Source organism: Salvelinus sp. IW2-2015, unplaced genomic scaffold, assembly GCF_002910315.2.
Source record: "Salvelinus sp. IW2-2015 unplaced genomic scaffold, ASM291031v2 Un_scaffold1078, whole genome shotgun sequence".
NCBI lineage: Eukaryota > Metazoa > Chordata > Actinopteri > Salmoniformes > Salmonidae > Salvelinus > Salvelinus sp. IW2-2015.
In genome coordinates this window covers 306,071-332,127 of record NW_019942719.1, presented here as the reverse complement: position 1 = coordinate 332,127, position 26,057 = coordinate 306,071, and the positions used below count along the sequence as shown (strand labels likewise).

Genomic DNA, 26,057 nt, shown 5'->3' with positions numbered 1-26,057 from the left:
TCAAACGGTTAATACTGTATATGTGGTCAAATCCCTGTGGACCGTACATACCTTCAACATGATAGTCATATAATTACAACAGTAACTCTTATTTTTAAGTAGCCTCTGGGCTTCCAACCACGTAAACTTCAACTACCTAGTACTCCCAGCTCCGAGGGGCAAGGGGGCTTTAACAGCAGCTATACAGGTGGGTGTGGACACGGCAGGGGTAGATCAGTGTCCGTCACTGGTTGCCATGACATTTAGGGTGGGGGCTACAGAGTGGGAGGGGGCTGAGTCTCTGGGTGTGAGACCCCTAAGGCGTGTGATGACTCAACCCCCTGCGGATGAGCAGGAGGTGGGATTGTGGATGGGACTGGTTCACAGYTCCATACAGTGGCRAGGTCAGACTTCTCCGCCCCCACTACATTATTCCTATAGTTCTGACCGTCCATTTCTCCTCAGGGCTGAGGGCTATGGAGGTAGGCCTGTTGGGGGCAGAGTGTYTAGTCACATGTAGTTCCACTCACAACCATCAGCATCTTACCCTCCTGCACAATGGGAACAGGGTCATCAGGCAACGTATGATCTAGTGTTATGGAACCCTCTCTATGCAAATCACAAAGAAACAGATAACTAAGCACATAAAGACGTCTGGTGGTGATGGTTACTCTAGTGTTCCTGTAAGCCTGCCCAGCCCACCACACCTCCAGCACTCACTTTCCTGGAAAAACTGTGATCTTTCCGGCCTTCGCCAGCGAGTCGATGATCTGGGCCTCGTAGTCTGCGTCATGTACCCCTGTTTTCCGGAACTCTCCAGAGTAGCGGTTCTGCTCCCAATAGTGGTGCCAGTTGCCTCGACTGTCAGCGCCAAAGCCAAAAACATTCACCTGGAGAACAAGACCAAGGTTTTCAAACATTACAGATAGACCAACAAATTATGTTCATGTCAATCCTAACAGACCGAGAGACGTGTGTGTGTGTGTGTGTGTGTGTGTGTGTGTGTGTGTGTGTGTGTGTGTGTGTGTGTGTGTGAGCACCTCACCTCGTCACACACGTGCAGAGCGAAGAACAGGACCAGCATGCCTGTGGAGGGGTAGCGTCCGTGGTGCCTGGTCCAGCGGTCATGGATGTACTTGAAGAAGGCTGGGTTGAAAATCTGAACCTGTGGAGATAAACAGTTTGTAAAGAGTTGACTTACCATTAATTAATAATTCTTCCTAAATTTGTACATGTCAATAAGAAATCTCTAAATAGCCATTTACACATTTAAACATTTGAATTATTTATTAATGATTTATAAGATAATGAATAAGGTGTTTGATCATAGTATGTTCACAATTTGTAAATTATTAATAATGTACTACAAATGTACCAGTTATAACGGAGTTATTGTCAATTCATAAAATTATTTATAAGGTATTTATATATATCATGAATGGGATATTTATAAATTGTTAAATTAATGCATTTGTAAATGTCAGTACATACACTTACTTCTTCAGTTGTTMATTAATGTAGAGCCTTAAGAAACATTTACTAACTATATATACTTTACAAACATTTATAAATGACTTGTTACTCCCCAAAAGCTAGCTACATTAGTAGACAGTACCTAAAGCTCCACCAACGGCTAGAAATGACCTAAAACATGATATGGTCAAATAAAAAGTATGCAATACAAAGTAGAACATCTATTTCAATTAAAAACAGAGCATCTACAGAATCAATTGTATTGCATTCATTTCTTYCTTGAACAATTTCAGTTATATATTTCCTAAGGTTCACAACTGCAGCAATTAACAAAGACCTGATAAATCACAAGTGATCATCAACCCTCGGCAACTTGCACTTGACCCAAAAGCATATGTGCAGTGCTATATGGCCGTTTAACACTGAAATAGCCGGGCCTCGAATAATAAAAATAGCTGMCAATGACGCAGCCTTGAGGCAGCTACATTTTAACAGAGCCAATTTCTTCTTRGTTTAGGCAGGTCTAAAGAAACATTATGATAGTAAGACTCTTGCACATTTTTGGTTGACTGAGTGAGGGAAATGCTGTAAATTATGAGGACTCGATGTATTGTGAAAGATGAGACGTTGAGGATTGTAAATACTGCTTTGATGTCATACAAGCAAGACAAACACCCATGAGTCCAAACGTGCACTTCACATTTCCATATCATAAAACTCATTTCATATACAGCGTCAACGTTTATGATCATTATGTTTGATGTACACTTATAAGATGACATGGAGTCATACCGTAGGTTATTCTGAACAGAATGAGCCTGCCTGTCTACTGTGAAGAAAATTGGCGCGACACACGCACCTGAATGCACTCCGTTCTATGCGCACCAAATTATGATCCGTTTCCATGAATTGCATTGTGAAAGCCTATCTATCGTATTGTATAACTTAGCTAGTCATACTGGCTAATAGAATAAGCTTTTAAATTATGCCCACCTGACCCAGATTGAGATTTATAATTGACCGCTTTAGGATTGCGTGTGTGATGTCAGGGATGCAGGGCTGAGTTCCAAACAAAACAACTACAAGTGTGCTTGCTCTAGTTCCTCAACAGCACAGCTACACTCTTAGAATAAAAGGTGCTATCTAGCACCTAAAAGGGTTCTTCAGCTACAATTATGTTCCGTTGAAAAGTACCATTGACTGATACATATAAGAGATCGGAGAGATTCTGATGATAGATGTAGTACCTTGTCTTTGTCCACCCGTAGAAACTGCTTCACAGGGGCGTAGGTACTGAGAGAGAGAGAGAGAGAGAGAGAGAGAGAGAGAGANAATGGATTAGTTACAGGAATCAGGACTAATAAAGCCAATGCAACAGCCTGTTTTACAAATGGTGGGACTACCACATGGATGGGCATTCATACAATTCCATTGTGGGGCAACACATTAGGCTACATCCCATTAAGCACAGGCCAACGTCTTTTGGACATCTTTTTTGGGGTATTTTACAAACGGTAGGCTTACCACATAGATGGGCATTCATAAAATGTAATTTCAGGCAKCACTGTAGGGTGCACCTCAGTAAGCACGGATTGAGGCTGACGCCTTTTGGACAATCTTTTTTTGGTGCAGACCGGACAGGCCCTGATTTCCACATCCGGTACGGACCAAAACTGAACCAATCATAGACCATAGATCATAGATAAATTACGTATTTTCAACCTTCATTCAGAACCAAAAATTAGCCTGATTTCAACATCTAAAAAAATAAGTGAAAATAAGTATTCTAAACATACAGAAAATATATACTTTCACCATTCATTCAGAACCTAAATTGAATATTTTAGTTGTCTTTTCAACGTCATTTTGCTTACTGGGACTTTTTAAAGTCTAGCAGCATTTTTTTGGTCTAGCTTAGGGCTGCAGAACAGCAAGGACCGGAACTGAATGGACTGTGTGTGTGTGCTGGCAGTTTTGCTCTCACAAGCGGATCTGTCCAGTGGAGAGTGCGCTGGTGATCCACAGCAGGTCCAGGGTCTTGAAGGGCACCAGGACGAAGCTGACATTGGCTGCCAGGTTCTTGGCACTCTCTGGGTACATGAAGTGGTGGGTGGTGTGGCTGCCTGCATCCTCCTCATAGCCCACCGTGGGGGCCAGGTTGATCCTGAAGGACACAGACAGGACAGACACAGCGAATCAGACCATGCTGGAAGTAACTCCAAAGACAAACAGACACGGACAGAGGGATATCCAGACTTRAGGGAAGAACGACAGACAGACAGACACCATAAAGACAGAGTAGTAGCTGGTTGGGCCCACGCAGGCAGGCTTCACAAGGCAGCAAATGGCTGCAGATCCCTGGATGCTGTGCTGAGTTTCATTACTGTTATTTATCCTCCCACACACATTCTACTGTCATTAAAAACACTCTCTCTCCCCCCTCTCTCATATGCAAACCCACTCCCATGTTTAGATATTGTCACTGATTGTCTTCATCCCTGTCCATGGATTGTGTATGCGTTATGTGTGTGTAATTGTATAGTGGACTGTATGCATGGCTGTGCATGTGTAATGTTTGTGTGAGTATATGCTATGTATGTGTCTGTCTGTGTGTTTGCAGACAGACAGGGAGAGGGATTAGCTCAGTAGGATTTAGTGCATTACTGTTATAATCTATATGTTTTGCTGCCTTTATCTTCTTAAGACACAAAGCCGCAGCCTAGGGAGAGCTGCTGGTCACATGACCAATTATCCAGCCAATGTGGAGGGAAGATTTCATCAAACATAATCAGATTCAAGACATCAGAAGAACCAATTGTTGAGTACACCCTACGCCCCCTCCCCACCCACCGACCATAAGGGTACACAATGTCCTGCAGAGATACGAAAGCTTACAATCGCACTATTATACACTGTATAATACACTGTATAATYCAACTTAACAGCTAATAAACAGATTTAGAAAACAAGCATCCTCTTTCTCTCCCACCCCCTCTCCTTCCCTTCCTCACCTCATGATGTAGTTGTGGCCGTCTATGGTGGGCCCATACCCGGCCCCACGGAGGTTGCCTGAGTTCCCCACCACTGCACAGCGCAGGCAGCGGGCGGGGTCCCAAGAGCCGTAAGGGGAGCGGCCTGGGATCACCTGGAACAGCCGCAGCAGCACCTGCTGGATAGTGTGGGGCTTGAACTGAGGCTGCAGCATCTACATGCAGGGGGCGACAGAGAGGCAGCACAGTCAGGAGAGCAGGCAGGGGCAGTAACATAGACTCATATGGGAGGACAGGCCACTGAGACTGGCTGAGGAGAGGGGGATGGGATGGGAGAAGAAGAGGTGGTTCTGAGGGCAGAAAAGGACACTCTCCTCTCTTTCCTCCACCAGGATGTCGAAATAGGGCAGAGGGGGAGGGTGTAGTAGTGATTCATGAAAAAAAGAAACTGAATATTTAAATGAACGTGAAAAGAGGTGAGATGTTTTGGGGGGAAATGGATGGAGAGAGGACATCTATGTATAAACATTGAAGGTGAAAATGAGAGGCTGTTTTTCAACACTTGGCTATCTGAGCACCTCCCAACAAAGAAACAAAATAGTTCCATCAGACTATTGGCACCCCTTTCAAATACCTCTCCCTCTCCCACAAGCAACCCTCTTTCTCTCTCTCGCCATCTCTCTCCTCGCACAGCTGCTCCCCCCTGCCACCTCCTCCCCAATTCTCAGTTTCCCCTGCATGACCTTCTCACTGTCTCTCTATTTTCCTCTCTCCCCATTGCTCCCCCTCTATCCTTTCCTCTATCTCTCTTGCTCCCTCTCTCATCTCTCTCACTCTCCTCAATGCCAACGCCTGCCACTGCACAGCGGATTTCTGCAGGGTCACTAATTCTTGGCAGATGTTTAGTGGGCACTGCTGCTGCCAGATAGTGTCTTTACTGCTCTGCTCCTGCTCTGCTCCTGCTCTGCTCCTCTCAGGCTTCATTGTAGAGAAACTATGACTATACTCTTCACTACCCCTCTCCCTTATACCAGGTATATACACTGAGTGGCGCAGCGGTCTAAGGCACTGCATCTCAGTGTTCACTGTTTCTCAAACTAGACACTCTAATGTACTTGTCCTCTTGCTCAGTTGTGCACCGGGGCCTCCCACTCCTCTTTCTATTCTGGTTAGAGCCAGTTTGCACTGTTCTGTGAAGGGAGTAGTACACAGCGTTGTACGAGATCTTCAGTTTCTTACCAATTTCTCGCACGGAATAGCCTTAATTTCTCAGATCAAGAATAGACTGACGAGTTTCAGAAGAAAGTTATTTGTTTCTGGCCATTTTGAGCCTGTAATCGAACCCACAAATGCTGATGCTCCAGATACTAAACTAGTCTAAAGAAGGCCAGTTTTATTGCTTCTTTAATCGGGACAAGAGTTTTCAGCTGTGCTAACATAATTGCAAAAGGGTTTTCTAATGATAAAATTGGATTAGCTAACACAACGTGCCATTGGAAAAAAAATCTGCCGTTTCCAGCTACAATAGTCATTTACAACATTAACAATGTCTATCTACACTGTATTTCTGATCAATTTGATGTTATTTTAATGGACAAAAAATTTGCTTTTCTTTCAAAACAAGGACATTTCTAAGTGACCCCAAACTTTCGAAACTGTAGTGTATGTTATTTACCTTTGTGTAGCATAAGATCAATCAATCAATGTGCATGCAAAGAACACATTGAAACAAACAATTCAAAAAATGTACACACAATAGAGCATGTTGGGAAATATGACAGAGGGTCAAGGTTTTTGCGAGTTTGTGATGATTGTACTGTACCTTTATATCCAAAATATTGGGTAGAAAGTTGGACCATTATACTAGATCAGGGGTGTCAAACTCAAATACCCAGTGGGCAAAATGTAAAACCTGAACAAAGTCGCGGGCCAACATTGAACAATTAACCTTTTAATATGGACCCAAACAAGTTTTGCTTTAACATTGAATATGGAACAAGCATCGCTTATTACCATACAATATATAATTTAATAGTGGAGACATGCAAAATCGAATTTCAAATGAAAAAACACATCAATGGCATTCATTTATTAAATAAATAAAATGTAAATAAAATCGTATGCCTCTTTTCTATTTGCAGCCTTCTGATTTAAATACCAAAATAAACTTTTTCCACTGGCTAATAATTTTACAAATAAAATGATAATAAATCAATCAACCATTCAAGCCCATGCCTTGTAGCAAAGAAAAGTGCACAAAGAAAACGTTAGTTATTGCACACTGATCTAATCTGATGTGCCCAAGCCAGCACTTTGTGATGTGGCTTTTTTGAACATATTCTGTTGTGAAACCAAACTTCTTTTCATCTCCTCTACTTTCTGGCTCCTTTGAGTCATGTCCAGGTCCTTGTATTTGTCAATGGTGTTTCGTTTCATAGTGTCGTCTAATGTTGTACTCCTTACTTACAGCCACGTTGACTCCACAAACAAGACAAACAGGTTTGTCTTTTACATATGTAAACAGATATTCTGCCTCCCACTTGTTCAGAAAGCTCCTGTTTTCTGCCTTTCTTTTCGCCATTTTTGGGAAGGGATAGCGCTCACAGTTGTAGCGTCTATGTTGCTATGACTACTGTCACAGAGGAGAGGGCGTTTCTGGGTCCTGTCCTGATTGGCGCGCGAAAACAACAGCAGAGCATTATGGGATTCGTAGTATTAGCGGTGAATGCGCTGTATAATACCGGCGGGCCAGCTCTAGTAGTAATTTGGTATTGTCTCGCGGGCCAAATATAATTACCCCGCGGGCCAAATCTGGCCCGCGGGCCAGAGTTTGACACCCATGTACTAGATTATCAACACATGTACCCTAAAAGGCACCAAACAGAGATTATATGTGTATGTCTGAAGGTACATTATGTGTATTTTGATATTTTTGTACCCCCGAGAACAATACTGTACTCTAACTGTACCCTTTTTTTGAGAGTGTAAGGGGCCAGCACTCTGCTCAAAGACTAGCCAATTCCATAAGAGATATGTTCCAAAAACAATATCTTCTAACCAACTCAAAATTGCAGACTTTTGACTTTACAGGAGATACATTAATCCTAATCTATGCACTCCTTCACCTTTCCCTACCTCATTAGTTCCTCCTCTCTCTAATTGTGTTTACTTTACACTGTTTCGGCACTGGCCGGTCTACTTCTGTTTACAATCTCACCTAATTATCTAGTGAGATATATATAAAGCCAGCAACTCAAGGACGTGACACTAAATAGGCTAAACCTCTGAACTCCCACCTCCTCTACGTTAATGTTAGAAATAACAACCTCTTTTAGCCAAGTAATCACATAGGCTTGATTTCCTGACAGTAATTCAAACAGAACTCCAGGGACATTTACAGCTCTGTCTTCTTTTAATATGATTGGCAGAGCTGCTCTCATTCTTTCCATGGAGACCAGGAGAACGAAAGAGAATGGGTAAAATGGAGTAAAAATAGGTGGTGTTCAACTGGATCACTTACCACCCACCAATAGTAGACATCTGAAGGCAGCTGGATGTTGTCCCGTGTCCACACGGGGGAAATGTCCGGGTCGTAGTTCTCATCGAACCAGTCCGACACCCCAGGGTCTCCCACACAGCGGGGGCAGGCACATGTCTTCTCCTGCTGGGTGCCCTCTAGAGGGCTTAGCTGGTGGGCGCCAGCGTAGTTGGGCACTAGTTTAACTCGGCGAGACTCCTCCCATCCGGGTGGGTCCAGGTAGGGCAGGCCGACGCCCCCCCTCAGGGAGATGGAGAAGAAGAGGGAGGTGAGAAAGACCAGGCCCAGGGAGCCCAGCAGCACCCACACCCTCAGTGAGCACCGCATGCCCCCTCCTCCACCGCCGCTAGACCCCGGCCGACCCCCCCGCTCCACGCTGGCCCCGCCTGTCAACCAGGGCCTCAGCTTCCCTGACCTCTGGCCCCTCGCCCCCCCAGGGCCGCCCCACACCCAGCCCCAACCCCAGCGCCCCTCCCGGTGCTGGGTGACGGACGGCACCCGGCCCCCCCACTGCCATGCACCGCTCCCTGCCACTGTCCCCACCCTACTGGCCTCAGCTCCACTCAGCGTGCAGGCTGGCTCACGCTGGCTCAGAGAGAACACTCTTCCAGTCCGTCAAACAGAGAGAGGGAGAGCCGCCGCCCCACAGTGTCTCTCAGTGTCTCACACTAAACAGTTTCTCCCAGAGTTGCGTGTTGCTCCCTTCACTTTCTGTCTCTCCACACGTGGCTGCCGCTCTTCACACCTTCCACCCAGCCCCGACTTTCCACACACAGCACTGCTCAAGTCCTGGATGGGAGCTCCAGCAGAGTGTCTGCACATAAAAAACTGACGAACTCAACACAAATTGTACACTGTTAGTCTGAGAACCTGTCAGAGCCTATCACGCTGTGTTAACCTTGGTTAGCAGTCGTATCCACCTACAGTGATATCCATGGTAAAATTCAGGTACTGAGTCATTAGTGTCATCTCAGTCGTCCAAGTGGTTAGTCCGCTCCTTGCGTTTGGAGTCCTCTGTGAAATGCTGAAGCAGTCTTCTGAGTGATGTGCTCTAGCAAGCTAGATGGGAGAAAGAGGGTAGAGACTGCTGGGAGGCTGATGTGAAAGAAGCTCCATCGAGTCTCTCGTCATCCTGAACAAATAACACGTCTTCCTGCCTCCCTTTGTCTCGCTCTCTCTTCTCCTTCCTTTTCACCTCTTTGCCCCTGTCTCGCTCAAGCTTTTTTTCTGTCAGTAGAACCACTTCAGAGATTCTGAGACTAGCAGAGATACTCAGGACCTTGTGTTCTCCTCTGAAACACAGGGTCTGGTGCTCTGTGGTGTGGTTCTCATTGAGGCTGGGAGTGGTGTGTGTCCCTGTGTTGGCAGACTGAGCATCTTCCAGCCCTTCTAATGCCTTGGGTCCAGGTTCTCTGTCTAAATTCCAGTGGTTTTCAGCCCGAGTAAAAACAGAATACGGTAAAACCCCCAAAGTAATCAAAGCATTCTGACCATAATGACAAAGGGGATTGACCCAGAATCTTAAGAAAAGTAGATATGAGGACCTTAAAACAGCTTACCAATGAATGATCTCCAAGGAACCGTGAGGCAATMAGTGACTGGATTTAAAAAAAAGATAAACCAATCAAAATCAAAAAATCCCATCACTCCATCTGGCGCTGATCGTCAAACAGGACAGCAGGGAAGGGAGGAGGGGCTCAGTAGCTGTCCAGCAGTGGAGATTATTTGTGTATATGTGTATGTGTGTGAGGCTGGGCCACTGCCTGCCAGTAGCAGGAGCAGTAGGGTTTAATTGAATTCTGCGGTGTGGTGTTGGTGGAACTACAGATTGTGTCAGGATAATGTGCCCTGACCTGCTGTTCTGCCTAATCTGTAATCTCGATGCTGCGGTCGCCTGCCCACCACAGTGCCTGCTCTCTGCCAGCCAGATGCCAACCTTCTGCCCAGTGGCCCTTCAGAGTGGTTTAGTCCTGCTGTTAGCCAGTCCTTGGCTGTATGTGTGTGTCCACCTCTCGATCCCTGACACAAAGACAGCCTCACAGGGGAACAGAGGAGCAGATAGACACCGTGGCCCCTGTAGCTCCTATATCTCCTGCTCCCTATCTACTTTTTTCCTGATCTCTGTCCCCCTGAGACACCAACACACTGTTGTTCAGGAAGGAGTAGACACCTGGAGAGAGGAGATAAAAGAAGTGAGGGCGTGAATCAATAGTGCATTTATAACACACAGGCATTGTGGTGATTCCCAGGAATATAGATACTGACATTTACCTTGGTATTTGACTTTATGACAGTATTTGATTTGAAAGCTTTTGTGTCGTTCAAGGTATTGTGTCCGCTYTGAAGAAAGTCACGTCTGAGCCCCTCTCAGCCTTTACTCTTTCCCTTGGTCTTTATACACAAACACACAAAACACAATTAGAATTTGTCGTCACAGTATAGCAGATTTTCCATCTCCCATATTCCCCTGCTTCAGCCTAAAACCGCTTTCCATCTCTACTGCTTATGCTCTTTGACTTCCTCTTCCCTCCCAAACACCTKATTTCCCTCTCATTCTCAGGCCTGTCTCTGAGGACAGAACAGAGGATGTGCTTCTATCTTTGGGCCTCTCCGGGGACCGGAGCTTATAGATGAAAAGAGACAGTCTCTACAGTATGGCTGAGGCACTCTGCTGTCAAAGACCAGAGATGACATGTGGAAAGAAAGAGACAATCACCAAATAATGTTCCACAGTGACTCAACCATAATATGCTGGCAATTATGCAACCACAATACAATACAGCGCTCACAGAGAGCAACAGTGTAGGTAAGCTCTTGTGCAAAACCATTTYAATTCAATCACTTTTTGACAGTACCCTTTTTGATTTGAACGAAATGTTCCATAGTGGGTCAATTGAGACATTGTTTACATTCAGCATCACTCCGTCAACGGAAATGTAGTATTATTTCTATCAAAGATATCTTCATATCTTTCAAGAGTTTGTTGTCTCCTTGGAAATAATCAGAATTCATGTAAACATTACAGTTTTCACATGTGTATCTTTATTTCCCAAACACAATTCAACACAATCACAATCATGTTTTTGTCTTTGAATAATTGAAGCACCCTTTAACACAAGCTTAACACCAAACAAACACTTAGTACTTTATTATTATTATAATTTATTGTTGACCTAGGCCAGGCCTTGTTGTTACCTCATATCCCAGTGATAATGSCATGCATTACYTCTGGGAGAAAAACACGTCTATTTGCTCAACTTGCCATTTGCTCAACTTACCCCAAGGCAAACATTTTGACTATATTAGCCCACACAGCTACAAGGATGCACATTCATGCTAGGTTTAGAACCTCATATTCAAGCTTATAGAGACCCCAACTGAAGGATAGAATCTTAAAATGATCTCCTTTGATTTAGATACAAGCATCATGAAACCTCTAGCACAATAAATTAATTTGACTTGGTGAAAATCTCTCTTTCTGACTACTTCTTCCATGGGCAAACATGTATGGCAGGTTTTGTTTAAATCAAAAAGGGATGCTGTCAAATAGTGATTGATTTCAAATGGATTTACCCCCTTACATAGACATATGGTTGTGCAGTAACACCTGTTGTAATTACAATGTTTGAGCTATTGGTAAAGGGTGTATCAGTGTCTGTACTCTGTTAACATGGCACTATGGCTTTCACCAAAGAGGAGACTTCAGGTTTCCATGACTACCAAAATAATAGACTGGACTGCTTCTTTGTGCGGTCAGCAGAGATGTGTGTAACGCTCACTGAATCAAATTTACAGAAAGACAAGGAAAGACTAACATACAGAAAAGACTGTTGAGCCACAAACATTTCAATGTTTACAAGTGGGCCAGCCTGGGCTTACCAAAATGCTTCCAAAAACAATAGCATACAGCACACACTAATACTCAGGAAGAAGAGATCAGTAAAGTACACACTGGCAGTGGAACAGCCTAGCTCCACTGAACTAAACAGGTGGCTATGGCAGGCTGCTGCTGCTGGGTACTGCTGCCTCAGCTTCAGATTCAATTATAGGCACTGTGATTCCATGTGTGGGCGTAGTGCTAAAGCTCCAATAATGCCTTGCATTGTTCCCAATTAGWAAAAATATATATTTTAGATGACATATTCATCAGCAAGCATTGCATTTGTTCCTTAAAGCTGTGGAGCCTACTTAAGGATCCTTGAGAACAGGGACATCAAAAAAGAGCAAGAAAGAGAGAAGGAGAGGGAGAGAGATTGAAAGGAGCGTGGAAGTRGGAGGGAGATTCAGGAGAGAGGATTTAGACTTGAGTGATTGCTACCTGTAGAGAGATACGCTATATCTATCTTCCTGTGACAGGAACATACAGCACAAGCAACAACCACAGGCTTGGCTCTGGTCTCACTCACTGCTCCTGTATGATGCAGCGGTCATGGTGCATGTCATGTCCGCGAGTGACCTCACCCTCAGCCGTATTGTCACGGCCGTCGTAGGGAGGAGACCAAGGCGCAGCGTGGTATGCGTACATTCTCTTTATTATAAGAATGAACACTGAACAAAACGAACAAAAACGAACCGTGAAGCTATACAAAGAGTGCTGAACAGGCAACTACACATAGACAAGAACCCACAAAACCAAAAGGGAAAATGGCAACCTAAATATGATCCCCAATCAGAGACAACYATAAACAGCTGCCTCTGATTGGGAACCAATTCAGGCCACCATAGACCTACATATGCCTAGACTTACAAACACCCCTAGACATACAAAAACCCTAGACAARACAAAACAAGCATACCCACCCTCGTCACARCCTGACCTAAACAAAATAATAAAGAAAACATAGATAACTAAGGTCAGGGCGTGACACGTCTCTTCCGTTAACCCACACACTTCTAGAAAGTGCATGCGCACACACACACAAAGTAGGACTCTTTGTTCCATCTCTGTCCTGATTTTGTACATGGGGTTGTGGGGGTCTGGAGGCGTGAGGTGCCTCTGTTTCCCTGGAAACATTGCCTCACAGCTGGCTGCCATGGCCTTGTAGCAAAAAGAAGTGATGAAAAAAATACTTAAACAGTAGACGTATCATGACACAAGGCGAGACCCAGATGCAGACAAAGGGGGTAAATGGTTGGAGTCTTACAATGTTTATTATAGGCAAGAGAATGGTCGTGGACACGCAAAAGGTCAATACCAGATCAGAGTCCAGGAGGTTCAGAGTGGCAGACAGGCTCGTGGTCAAGGCATGCAGAATGGTCAGGGAGGCGGATACAGAGTCCAGAAACAGACAAGGGTCAAAACCGGGAGAACTAGAAATAGGAGAAAATCAAAAAGCAAGAGAATGGGGAAAACCACTGGTTGACTTAGAAAAACATACAAGACCAACTGGCACAGAGAGACAGGAAACACAGGGATAAATACACTGGGGAAAATCAGCGACACCTGGAGGGGGTGGAGACAATCACAAGGACAGGTGAAACAGATCAGGGCGTGACTCGTTGTGTAGCAGCCTTAAGAAAATGCAGGCAGAACTTCTGGAGACAGAGCTTTATGATGCCTTATTCTGTGGAATGAGAGTTTACAGTGCAGTCACAGTGACACGACATAATCACAGTGACAGACATAGTCACAGTGACATACTAGTCCCAGTGACAGACATAGTCACAGTGACAGAACATAGTCACAGTGACATACATAGTCCAGAGACAGACATAGTCACAGTGACATACATAGTCAGAGACAGACATAGTCACAGAGACAGAACATAGTCACAGTGCAGACTAGTCACAGTGACAGACATAGTCAGAGCGACATAGTGACAGACATCACAGACATATACAAGTGACAGACTAGTAACAGTGACAGACATAGTCACGATGACAGACAGTAGTCAGATGACAGACATAGTCACAGAGACAGACATAGTCACAGTGACAGACTACTAGTCCAAGAGACAGACATAGTCAAGTGAACAGACATAGTCAACAGAGACAGACATAGTCAACAGGACAGACATAGTTTGACACCAGTAACAGGACCATGTCACAGTAGGAGACTAGGAATATCCACAGTGAAGCATAAAAGATCGCCATAGTCAGCAGAGACAGGCATAGTATCAGTGACAGAACGTAGTTCACCGATTTGACAGACATAGTTCCCAGTGACAGACTAGTAACGTTGACAGACTAGTCCCACAGAGACAGCTATATCAAGTGACAGACCATGTCACAGTAGAAAGACATAGTCCCACAGTAAGACATAGTCACGGACACAGACATAGTCAGAGACAGACAAATGTCACAGTGACAGACATAGTCACAGGACAGACATAGTCACAGTGACGACTAGTCACAGAGAAGACATAGTCACAGTGACAGACATAGTCCACGTGACAAACATAGTCCGGAGACAGACATAGTCACAGTGACAGACTAGTCACAGAGACAGACTAGTCACAAGAGACAGACATAGTCACAGTGACAGCCAGTACAGTGACAGACATAGTCACAGAGACAGACATAGTCACAGTGACAGACCTAGTCACAGTGAGAGCTCCAGAGGAGTATTGTGCTGTCTCTTAGGTCTTTGTATGACCCTCGCTATGGCATTGTTACGGAGCCTCAGTGCTGATTCAGAGACCCTCTGCTGTCAGAATACTGCTGTCCTCTACCACAAACCACCAGCTCAACTGTACGAAGCAGTAACAGTGCTCAGATAATACAAAGTAGATGAGACAGTATGTGAGTTAGTGAGAAGTAATATAATTTGTCTGTGTATACATGAGTTCTTATTTGTGGAATATGGCACAGTAGGCATATTTCATAATTAGCTGTTTTATCATGGATATGCTATATTTCATACTACTTAAAACTGACTTTAGACTTAAGATTTTTTAAACTCCATAAATGTTCTCTGTAGCCCTGCTGTCCTCTCCTCTTCCCTCCACAGTGCTTACTGTTCAATAAGTCCCAGCTTGGAGGTCTGTTCTCTGTAGCCCTGATGCCCTCTCCTCTTCCCTCCACAGTGCTTACTGTTCAATAAGTCCTAGCTTGGAGGTCTGTTCTCTGTAGCCCTGATGCCCTCTCCTCTTCCCTCCACAGTGCTTACTGTTCAATAAATCCTAGCTTGGAGGTCTGTTCTCTGAGGACTGACCAGCTACTGCTGAGTGTGTGAGTCAGCTCAGCTCCCTGCTCTGTTCAAGGCCATAACACTGTAATGCAGCCTGGCTACTGTCAGAGGAGAGGCCACTTAGCACGACAATGGATACCCCCAGATAGCCAGAGTGTACTGACTCCCTTTATTAAATACCAACAATGTAAAATGACCTACTTAATTTCCAGAGTCTCCACATATTATCATAATTTTATCAAATTCAACCAATGGTGACTGCGGGTGCTCAATGAGCAATAATTCAAGGCAGACGTTCCATTGTTAAGGATCATTGGCATTTCATTGTTGTTGAATTAGGGTTGTGTTATTTTGAGCTGTCCTTGACAAAATTGCAGAAACAAATGCGTGGCAATAAAGCACAGCTGAATAGAGAATGAATTGAGGTTTCACACAGAGGGCTCTTAAAGGTCAAYTACCCCTCCCTCCCTTGCTGTCCTGTTCCTCCTCCCACATCGTCCCTCCTAACTCTCTCTTTCTCTCTCTCTCAACCGAGTGGCCCCTTTAAACTCCTCATTGTCGATCCTCGCCTCATATCACATTTCTCAATCATTTCACTGTGTCACATTCTGTCCCTTTGCTATATTCAATTCCTTTCTATCTTCATTACTCAATACAGCAATCTAATATTGCTCCTTCATCGCTCTCTCCCTCTGCCTCTCTTCCGGCCAGTTTGTGACCATTGAAGGTTCTCACAGGCTCCCAGGTCTGGGGCCTGTTGCCAGGGCCCGCRGCAGAGCCCATCCATCCAGTGGAAAGCAGGGGTGACAGAGTACTGGAACGCAGCCTCAGCTAGTCTGGGCTGGTCTGACACAGTTAACCCCTAGCTGGCTCACTCACTACCACTTAGGATACAGTAGGCATGTTATGAGCATGGCCTACCTGAAAAACAGCTCAGTTATACTGGATTACCCTAAAACGGGAGGTATATGCAAATGCACTGAATATTGTAAAACCCAAGAGACTAAAAATGTACAATTACCCAATGAAAAGGAAAACAGTGGTAGGCTACAAGATAGGGTGGATATGATATCAAGGTCTGAAGTCCCCCTGTAAATAAAAGGTGTGTGTGTGGGAGAAATGGGATATTAGATTCATGAAGCGTCTCTACTCCTGCCAGGCTTGAGCACACATCAAATTTCCCAGGTGAGGACAAACTTGTTACTGACAGGATCAAAAGCCRGACTGCACAAAGCCATCACATTTTCTGTAAGCTGATGTGATGGCTTTCTCTGCAAGGAGACTATCCCATCTGTTAGGAATCCAGAGCCAGTTACGGCAGTAGCTGAGCGTGAAAACACACACACACACACACACACACACTGGAAGCATTTTGTTTTTTAAAGATGGGCATGGGTATACAATAAATACTGTATGCCACTTTCTGCTTCAAAAAGGGGTTTCCTAAAGTGGAATAAGTAGGGATGTCCTAGTCCAACTATGTGTTGTTAAAGATAGCTATGCATCCCGGATTGCCTTGCACCACATGTTGTCTCAATGAGCCCGACATCAACATATCTACCTCTCTATCGGACATCAGTCTGCATGACAACCTGCCTATTTACAGCACACTTACAGAGGTCCTTGTGCACAAAGATGTTACAGTAGGTTACTTCGCAATTGAATCATTGTGTGAATAACCTATTTTAGGTTGTAATGGAGGATGCTCCGTACAGTAACCTACTTAGAACTCTCACTGGACACATTTTAACAGCACTCTGTATGGCCTTAGAAGTGAGTAACCTAGTTACAGCTGTGTTTATAGGACTTCTGCTGGCACTTTCAATTCCCTGGGTAGCATATTATTAACCTAGTAAAAGGTCAAATTGGTGAATGTTGTTGAGCTCAATTGGAAAATACTTCAAAGTGGACTATATAAGTCTACATGTCTAGCCCTGTACAAAATGTTTTAAAAAATCCTCAATGGTGCAACAGAAAATCCTGTCCCACTGGGCACCGGCGTCAGTTCAACGTCTAGTTTTGATTTACATTTGGTTGAGTTGTCAACTAACGTGAAATCCCCCCCAAAAATCACCGTGTCATTTGATTTAGGTTCAAATTCGGGTGAAAATAATATGAAATTCCCTTACTTTCATGACTTTTTAAAAATGCAATTCAGTTTTCCATGTTCATTCAACGTCATCACATAAATCAACGTTTCCACAAGACGTGGAAACGTTGATTCAACCAGTTTTTGCCCAGTGGGGTAACACTTTAATTAGGGTACACTTTGAGGGGATTGTAAAGGGGTTTATTATAGTGAGCTAAATATGAGTTAATATGTATACTGAACAAAACTATAAAAACATAACATGCAACAATTTCAAAGATTTTACTGAGTTACAGTTAATTTCAGGAAATCATTCAATTGTAATAAATTCATTAGGCCCTAATCTATGGATTTCACATGACTGGGAATACAGATATGCATCTGTTCACAGATACCTTAAAAAAAGGTAGGGGTGTGGATTAGAAAACCAGTCAGTATCTGGTGTGACTACCATTTGCCTCATGCAGTGTGACACATCTTTTTCTCATAGAGTTGCTCAGGCTGTTGACTGTGGCCTGTGGAATGTTGTCCCACTCCTCTTCAATGGCTGGTCGAAGTTGCCGGATATTGGCCGGAACTGGAACACGCTGTTGTACATTTTGATCCAGAGCATCCCAAACATGCTCAATGGGTGACATGTCTAGTGAGTATGCAGGCTATGGAAGAACTGGGACAATTTCAGCTTCTAGGAATTATGTACAGATCCTTGCGACACGGGGCTGTGCATTATCATGCTGAAACATGAGGTGATGGAGGCGGATGAATGGCACAACAATGGGCCTCAGGATCTCGTCACAGCATCTCTGTGCATTCAAATTACCATCGATAAAATGCAATTGTATTTGTTGTCCAWAGATTATGCCTGCCCATACCATAACCCCACCGCCACCATGGGGCACTCTGTTCACAATGTTGACATCAGCAAACCGCTTGCCCACACGACGCCATACACGTGGTCTGCGGTTGTGAGGCCGGTTGGACATACTGCCAAATTCTCTAAAGCGATGTTGGATGCGGCTTATGGTAGAGAATTAACATTAAATTCRCTGGCAACAGCTCTGGTGGACATTCCTGCAGTCTGCATGCCAATTGCACACTCCCTCAAAACTTGAGGCATCTGTGGCATTGTGTTGTGTTACAAGAGTGCACATTTTAGAGTGGCCTTTTATTGTCCCCAGCACAAGGTGCACCTGTGTAATGATCATGCTGTTTAATCAGCTTCTTGATATGCCACACCTGTCAGGTGGATGGATTATCTTGGCAAACGAMAAATGCCCACTAACAGGGATGAAAACAAATTTGTGCATAAAAGTTGAGAGAAATAAGCTTTTTGTGCGTATGGAACATTTCTGGGATCTTTTATTTCAGCTCATGAAACATGAGACCAACACTTTACATGGTGCGTTTATATTTTTGTTCAGTGTAATTTATAAATCATCAGTAAATAGTTACAGTATGATTAATTGGTTTAAAGTGTGTGCTTGTCATTTTGGTGCTTGTCAAATCAGGTTTATACATGGCTGCACAGTTAGTAGTCCTTTACGGTAAGATAGCTGAATGCTCTGTAGGTCCTGGGCAGTATCACTGACAGTGTAGTCCCAGAACCGGATATTGAATTTGAGCCGAGACCTCAGCACCATATGGGTCAATGAGCACAGGCTCYAACAGACTCATTTTGTCTCTTATCTATTCCATCAAACCATGGGCTGAATGACTCCTAAATTCTGTCGGTCACATAATTAATTAGGCTGAAGAAAATGCATGTTCGATAAAATCAACATTTATTCACATCTCAATAACACATTCCTACACACAGCTTACTGCTACTATGTTTTTTAATTATGTGTGTGTGTGCTAATTACAACGTAACTGTTATTTGATGTAAACATTATTTGAGTGAGTAAAAAAACAACTGAAATGAAACAGTGACAGTACCAAATATAGTAAACAGGGTATGGCACATAGCCAATGATTGACACAATCTGGACCATTGAGCCGGATGCCCGTGAGCCTAGGCTCTGACATTCGAAGAATTTTGCGACAGGGATTTGTATTTCAAAGCTCCTCACGGAATGTTTGGGCTATACATACATTCCTAGAGTGTTAAGTGGAAATCCAATTCACTAAGCTATACTTCATCTGCCACAACACCTATGGCTATTAAGGCTATGTGCAATTAGGGCTACCGGTAGCGTAAGTGTACCTATTTAGACATTTCTAACGTATACAGACCTCATTTTCATAAAACATATTKATCTCTCATGTGAAGTTTTATGACTTTGCTTACACCATTTTTTTCTGTGAGATACAAAATATTTGATCAAACGTGAAAAGTCCAGACTGGGCTAAATGGGTAGTGAATGTTCCCTTTAAGCCCACGGGGGTTCCAAATAAGCCCACCTCTTAAATAATCAATTTTAATTAATTTCCAAATGTTAAAAACGTACAAACAGACATGTCTTATGTAAGCTTAAATTATAATCATCTCCCCTAAACATATTAAAATCAATTGATCATTACTATTCATCATGGAAGAAGCATTCATAACAGTTAATCGTATCCGCCAAGATCAATTTGGGCTCAGGGTTTTGTTCTTGCCAACCAGTACACACCTGATTCAACTAATCAACTAATCATAGACTTCAATTAGTTGAATCAGGTGTGCAATTGCTTGGTTAGAACACAAACCTGAACCCACAATGGCCCTCTGTGGATAAGAAGCCATGCAACAAAGACCATAACACACCCAACTTTCAATAAATTATCTGAAACCTGATTCACATTTACTGTACTGCTATTCTTATGAAATAGTTCAACTGGTCTTCCTAAAGCCTGTCTGAAGACAGTTTCTAATCTCCCACCCTACTGTTGTATGACAAAGGTACATGTGGTGAACCAAAAAATAGAAACACCTGGATGAATTAGGGACAACAATATGACAATGCCACGGCCTTAACTGCATCCAATAGTCATCTTCTTGTCCCTCGTTTGTTTCCATTTTTCTCCACTACTTGTAGGTCTTTTATCCCTGATATCCTTCATGCTGATCTTATTCTTCTCTCTCTGCGTCAAACGTCTTAGAGAGAGTACAGAGGTTTTTAATTGTTCTTAATTTTTATATATTTTTGATTTTTATTTAACCTTTATTTAACTAGGCAGATCAGTTAAGAACAAATTCTTATTTACAATGACAGCCTACCAAAAGGCAAAAGGCCTCCTGAAGGACGGGGGATGGGATTAAAAATACAAATGAAATACAAATATAGGACAAAACACACATCACGACAAGAGAGACACCACAACACTACATAAAGAGACAACAATGAATTCATCATGGTATTTTAATCAATTTAAATCTGAAGAAAAAACATTTATGCTCAGGTTTATTGAATATTAGGGATATCAACACACTATCCCCATGTGTTTCAATACAAACCAGGCTTAATACGAGCATACTGAGCCTAATTGTAACAACAGTGATTTATGGTGAAAAATACAGAATAGCAAAGTCTACTCATAAAATAAACTCAGCAAAAAAAGAAACATCGCTTTTTCAGGAACCTGTCTTTCAAAGATAATTCGTAAAAATCCATATAACTTCACAGATCTTCATTGTAAAGGGTTTAAACACTGTTTCCCATGCTTGTTCAATGAACCATAAACCAATTAATGTACATGCACCTGTGGACGGTCGTTAACACACTAACAGCTTTCAGACGGTAGGCAATTAAGGTCACAGTTATGAAAACTTAGGACACCAAAGAGGCCTTTCTACTGACTATGAAAAACACCAAAAGAAGATTCCCAGGGTCCCTGCTCATCTGCGTGAATGTGCCTTAGGCATGCTGCAAGGAGGCATGAGGACTGCAGATGTGGCCAGGGCAATAAATTGCAATGCCCGTACTGTGAGACGCCTAAGACAGCGCTACAGGGAGACAGGACGGACAGCTGATCGTCCTCGCAGTGGCAGACCGTGTAACACCACCTGCACAGGATCGGTACAGTCGACAACATCCACCTGCGGGACAGGTACAGGATGGCAACAACAACTACCCCGAGTTCACCAGAAATGCACAATCCCTCCATCAGTGCTCAGACTGTCCGCAATAGGCTGAGAGAGGCTGGACTGAGGGCTTGTAGGCCTGTTGTAAGGCAGGTCCTCACCAGACATCACCGGCAACAACGTCGCTTATGGGCACAAACCCACCGTCGCTGGACCAGACAGGACTGGCAAAAAGTGCTCTTCAATGACGAGTCGCGGTTTTTGTCTCACCAGGGATGTGGCTCGTATATATACGTTATCGTCGAAGGAATGAGCGTTACACCGAGGCCTGTACTCTGAAGCGGGATCGATTTGGAGGTGGAGGTTCTGTCATGGTCTGGGGCGGTGTGTCACAGCATCATCGGACTGAACTTGTTGTCATTGCAGGCAATCTCAACGCTGTGCGTTACAGGGAAGACATCCTCCTCCCTCATGTGGTACCCTTCCTGCAGGCTCATCCTGACATGACCCTCCAGCATGACAATGCCATCAGCCATACTGCTCATTCTGTGCGTGATTTCCTGCAAGACAGGAATGTCAGTGTTCTGCCATGACCAGCGAAGAGCCCGGATCTCAATCCCATCGAGCACGTCTGCGACCTGTTGGATCGGAGGGTGAGGGCTAGGGCCGTACCCCCCAGAAATGTCTGGGACCTGTTGGATCGGAGGGTGAGGGCTAGGGCCGTACCCCCCAGAAATGTCTGGGAACTTGCAGGTGCCTTGGTGGAAGATATTTAAATATTTACACATGTTAAGTTTGCTGAAGATAAACGCAGTTGACAGTGAGAGGARGTTTCTTTTTTTGCTGAGCTTATTTGGAAACTAATGGTTTGGGGTATAAATATACACTATAGACTACAATATTATGCAAAGTTAGTATTGACAATATTGAACAATATTTATTTATTTCCATTTACATTCTGTATAGAGAGGGTGCTTTTTGTGCTACTGTACCCTTTAAGCCCACCTGAGATAAATGTCACACCCCTCGACTTTTTKGACATTTTGTTATGTTACAGCCTGAATTTTTAAATTGAGAGTTTTTGTTACRGGTCTACACACAATACCCCATAATGTCAAAGTGGAATAATGTTTTTCGAGATGTTATTTTTACTAACTAATTAAAAATMAAAAGCTAAAATGTCTTCAGTCAATAAGTWTTCAACCCTTTTGTTATGGCAAGCCTAAATCAGTTCAGGAGTAAAAATGTGCTTAACAAGTGAAATAATAAGTTGCATGGACTTACTGTGTGCAATAATAGTGTTTAACAWGATTTTTAAATGACTACCACATCTGTACCCCACACATAGAATTATCTGTAAAGTCCCTCAGTCAAGCAGTGAATTTCAAACACAGACTCAACCACAAAGACCAGGGAGGTTTTCCAATGCCTCACAAAGGGCACATATTGGTAAAGCAGACATTGAATATCCRTTTGAGCATGGTGAAGTTATAAATTAAACTTTGGATGGTGTATCAATACACCCAGTCACTACAAAGATATAGGTGTCCTTCCTAACTCAGTTGTCSGAGAGGAAGAAAGCCTGTAAGAAAATATGGTAAGCAAATATACTCGAGTTGCATACCAAGAAGAGACAGTGAATGTTCCTGAGTGGCCAAGTTACAATTTTGACTGAAATCTATGGCAAAAACTGAAAATGGTTGTCTAGCAATGACCAACAAACAATTTGACTGAGCTTGAAGAATTTTGAAAATAATAATTGGGCAAATGTTGCACAATCCAGGTGTGGAAGCTCTTAGAGACTTACCCAGAAAGACTCAAAGCTGTAATTGCTGCCAAAGGTGCTTCTACAAAGTATTGACTCAGGGGTGTGTAAAGGAGATATTTCTGTATTTAATTTTCAATAAATGTGCTAACATTTCTAAAAACAAGTTATGCTGCCACTGTATTGACTGTGACATGTGGCACGACTGCTAGCATGACTGCTAGCATGTTTTCAATTGGCAAGAAATAGTAATAAATACCCATATAGTATGCTATCATGTGCATATATCAACACATTAATCTATTAGTTCTACATTAAGTTTGATCACTTATCTAAGAAGGTACAATTTGAGAGTCGCCTCCACACCAACGTTCTTTTGCAACTTTGAAATTGGCCACAAATAGGAACTTACACATAACTGTCAATAACTTAATAACAAAACATCTTATTGACCTATAATAAAAACTGGTATGGATAGAACAACCACATTGAAACATTAAATAGCAGAACATTAAATAGAGAACGCCCCCATCCACTTCGACGGGGCTACAGTGGAGCGGGTCGAGAGCTTCAAGTTCCTCTGGGTCCAAATCACTAAGGACTTAAAATGGTCCACACATGCGCACAGTCATGAAAAAGGCGTGACAGSGCCTCTTACCCCTCAGGAGGTTGAAAAAGTTTGGCATGGGACCTCAAATCCTCAAAAAGTTCTACAGCTTCACCATTGAGAGCTTCTTGATTGGTTGCATCATTGCTTGGTATGGCAACAGCACCGCCCTCGATCGCATGGCGCTACAGATCGTGGTTTGGACAGCCCAGGACATCACTAAGGCCGAGCTCCCTGCCATCCAGGACATCACTGGGGCCGAGCTCCCTGCCATCCAGGACATCTATATCCCCAAGCTACAAGACTGCTAAATAGCTAACAAAATGAGTAGACTAACTGTATTTGATTTTTTTTAATTGCACCGTCTCTATGCACACTGACAGGCCTCACCACACTCCAACACACACATAACATGCACACACATGTATACTGACTCAACACACATGCACACACACACACTCACATACAATCTTCATTTATGCTTCTGCTACTCTGTTAATCATACATCCTGATGCCTAGTCATCTTACCCCTATACATATGTAAATCACTCCAGTATCCCTGCACATTGTAAATATGCTATTATTTGTATTTCTTGTGTGTTTTTGTTCTGCTTTATGTTATTTTTTAGTGCAAACTTTATATTGATTACTGCATTGTTGGGTTTAGAGCTTGCAAAAATGCATTCCACTGTACTTGTGCACATGACATAAAAAATTGAAACTTGAAGCTCACATGCATGATTCTAAATGAAGAAGTGAATTTGAAATGGACAATACAAACGTGTAGGCCTAATATGTCACGTGCCCATAAACTTTTCCAATTCCTGTTGCAACAAAGTAACCAAGCCGGAGCCTCCACGCTTGACCTAAAACATTGTTGCCTACCAGTCAGGAACCAGTTGAGATGCATGCATCATAGGTTATTACTGTTAATTGCAGTGTCCCCACAACCCCTCACCCGAGCACTTGCCCTCCATCTTTCATGGCACTGCTGTATCTTAGCAACACTGGCAGATCGATAGGGGCAGTTCAGAAATTGAACAACACCCTGTTTAAAACTGAGAGCTGAGATCAAGATACAAAGAAACGACATATCCTACATTGGGGACCACCAAACCGATGCATTAAACAGAAATAGACTATATCCCCAACATCTCGTCATTCTTTCACAAATCTAGGCTTTTCATTCAACCCCAACACATCCTAATGAATAGTCTAATGAAAATGTAATTCAAGCAGTATTCTTGAAAGCCTTACCTTGTAKATCTGATTTCGCCAGCTTCTAAAACTCGAAAGCCATCACCTATCTGTGCTGAGTCTCCCCCCCCCCCAAAAAAATATATTCTCATTTAATTTGTCGTATGCATCTAACGGTAGGCTATGTGTTTGCCTCTATGTACTCACGTTGTCGGAATGTAAATTAGTTTCCACTCTAAACTACAATGAATGTATCAAAGTGAGAGAGGACGAGCATTAGGCAAATTTCATCATATGTCGTATTCAGCCTGTGCAGTGACGAATCCAGATGTGAGCCTATATTGTGAAATGTAYTCTAGGTAAAATACAAATTATTTTGAGGCAGTTTCTGGTAAAAACACATCCCTGCCTTTAATTCGACAGGCAGGGCAGTGTTTCAGCGAGGAAGGATCCAGTTTCTCAGCTCAAATCCCGATGGCTGTGGCAGCTCCGGAAAAATAGAGATCCGCATTCCACTAGTATTCTGCCAACAGCACAAACGAAAACGTCACTTTGCATGATAATGACGAATCATAAAAAATAAAAGCCCACATTTTAAAACATTGCAATGTGAATAACTCACAAAAAAAATATATTACATTCGATGTCCATTTGTGTTGTGCTTATAAGCAAATGCAACAAGGAATTTATGGAAGCAATTACAAATATGCAAAAAAAATATATATGTTAGGACCACTATCGAAAAATACAATGTTCAGACTGGTATGTTCCCAATATTGGGCMGTAGAGAAAAWAAWWTTCTATGTGCCGAGGTAAAAGTGGAGTTGGGAATACTAGAAATAGCATCATATATAGATTCTACAGACCCTACTGAGTAATCCCAACCCCACTTTTACCTCAGCTAATATTAAAAAAGATTCTCTATAAGCCAATATGTAGTTCATACAGCGCAGTGGGCTCCCGAGTGGCMTCAGCTGTCTAAGAGGCGTCACCACAGACCATGGTTCGATTCCAGGCTGTATCACAACCGGCCGTGATTGGGAGTTCCATAGGTTGATGCACAATTGGCCCAGTGTGGTTAGGGTTTGGCCGGGGTAGGCCGTCATTGTAAATAAGAATTTGTTCTTATCTGACTTGCCTAGTTAAATAAATAAAATGAAATAGTGCATTGCAATAAATGGAGTGGGTGGATCAAGGAGTCAACAGCACTCTGTATTAAACCCATTGGTCAGCACATGATACCATTTTAAGTTTTGCAGACTCTATTGAGTAATTCCAATTACGTAT

The 26,057-nt window shown here is 43.1% G+C and overlaps 1 protein-coding gene and 1 long non-coding RNA gene across 2 annotated transcripts; both read right to left on the bottom strand.

The window, feature by feature from the left end:
- Nucleotides 1-303: 303 nt before the first annotated feature.
- Nucleotides 304-8,583, bottom strand: st3gal2 (ST3 beta-galactoside alpha-2,3-sialyltransferase 2). Its single transcript, XM_024137057.2, has 6 exons — nt 7,963-8,583; nt 4,464-4,657; nt 3,437-3,616; nt 2,700-2,745; nt 1,025-1,144; nt 304-869 (listed from the first exon to the last, which is right to left on the bottom strand). Exons 1-6 carry the CDS (start codon nt 8,305-8,307, stop codon nt 696-698), a joined length of 1,059 nt encoding a protein of 352 aa, XP_023992825.1. The 5' UTR covers nt 8,308-8,583; the 3' UTR covers nt 304-695.
- Nucleotides 8,584-9,612: 1,029 nt separating this feature from the next.
- On the bottom strand, nt 9,613-25,282 carry LOC112069688 (uncharacterized). Its single transcript, XR_002893774.2, has 3 exons — nt 24,831-25,282; nt 10,252-10,371; nt 9,613-10,150 (listed from the first exon to the last, which is right to left on the bottom strand). It is a non-coding gene; the product is annotated as an uncharacterized lncRNA (long non-coding RNA).
- Between the last annotated feature and the right edge of the window lie 775 nt (nt 25,283-26,057).

Coding starts and splice junctions, on each gene's coding strand:
- st3gal2 (XM_024137057.2), bottom strand. CDS start 8,307: ATGCGGTGCTCACTGAGGGTGTGGGTGCTGCTGGGCTCCCTGGGCCTG. Junction 2,746..3,436: donor TCCACTGGACAGATCCGCTT/GTGAGAGCAAAA, acceptor TCTCTCTCTCAG/TACCTACGCCCCTGTGAAGC. Junction 870..1,024: donor CTCTGCACGTGTGTGACGAG/GTGAGGTGCTCA, acceptor CTTGTTCTCCAG/GTGAATGTTTTTGGCTTTGG.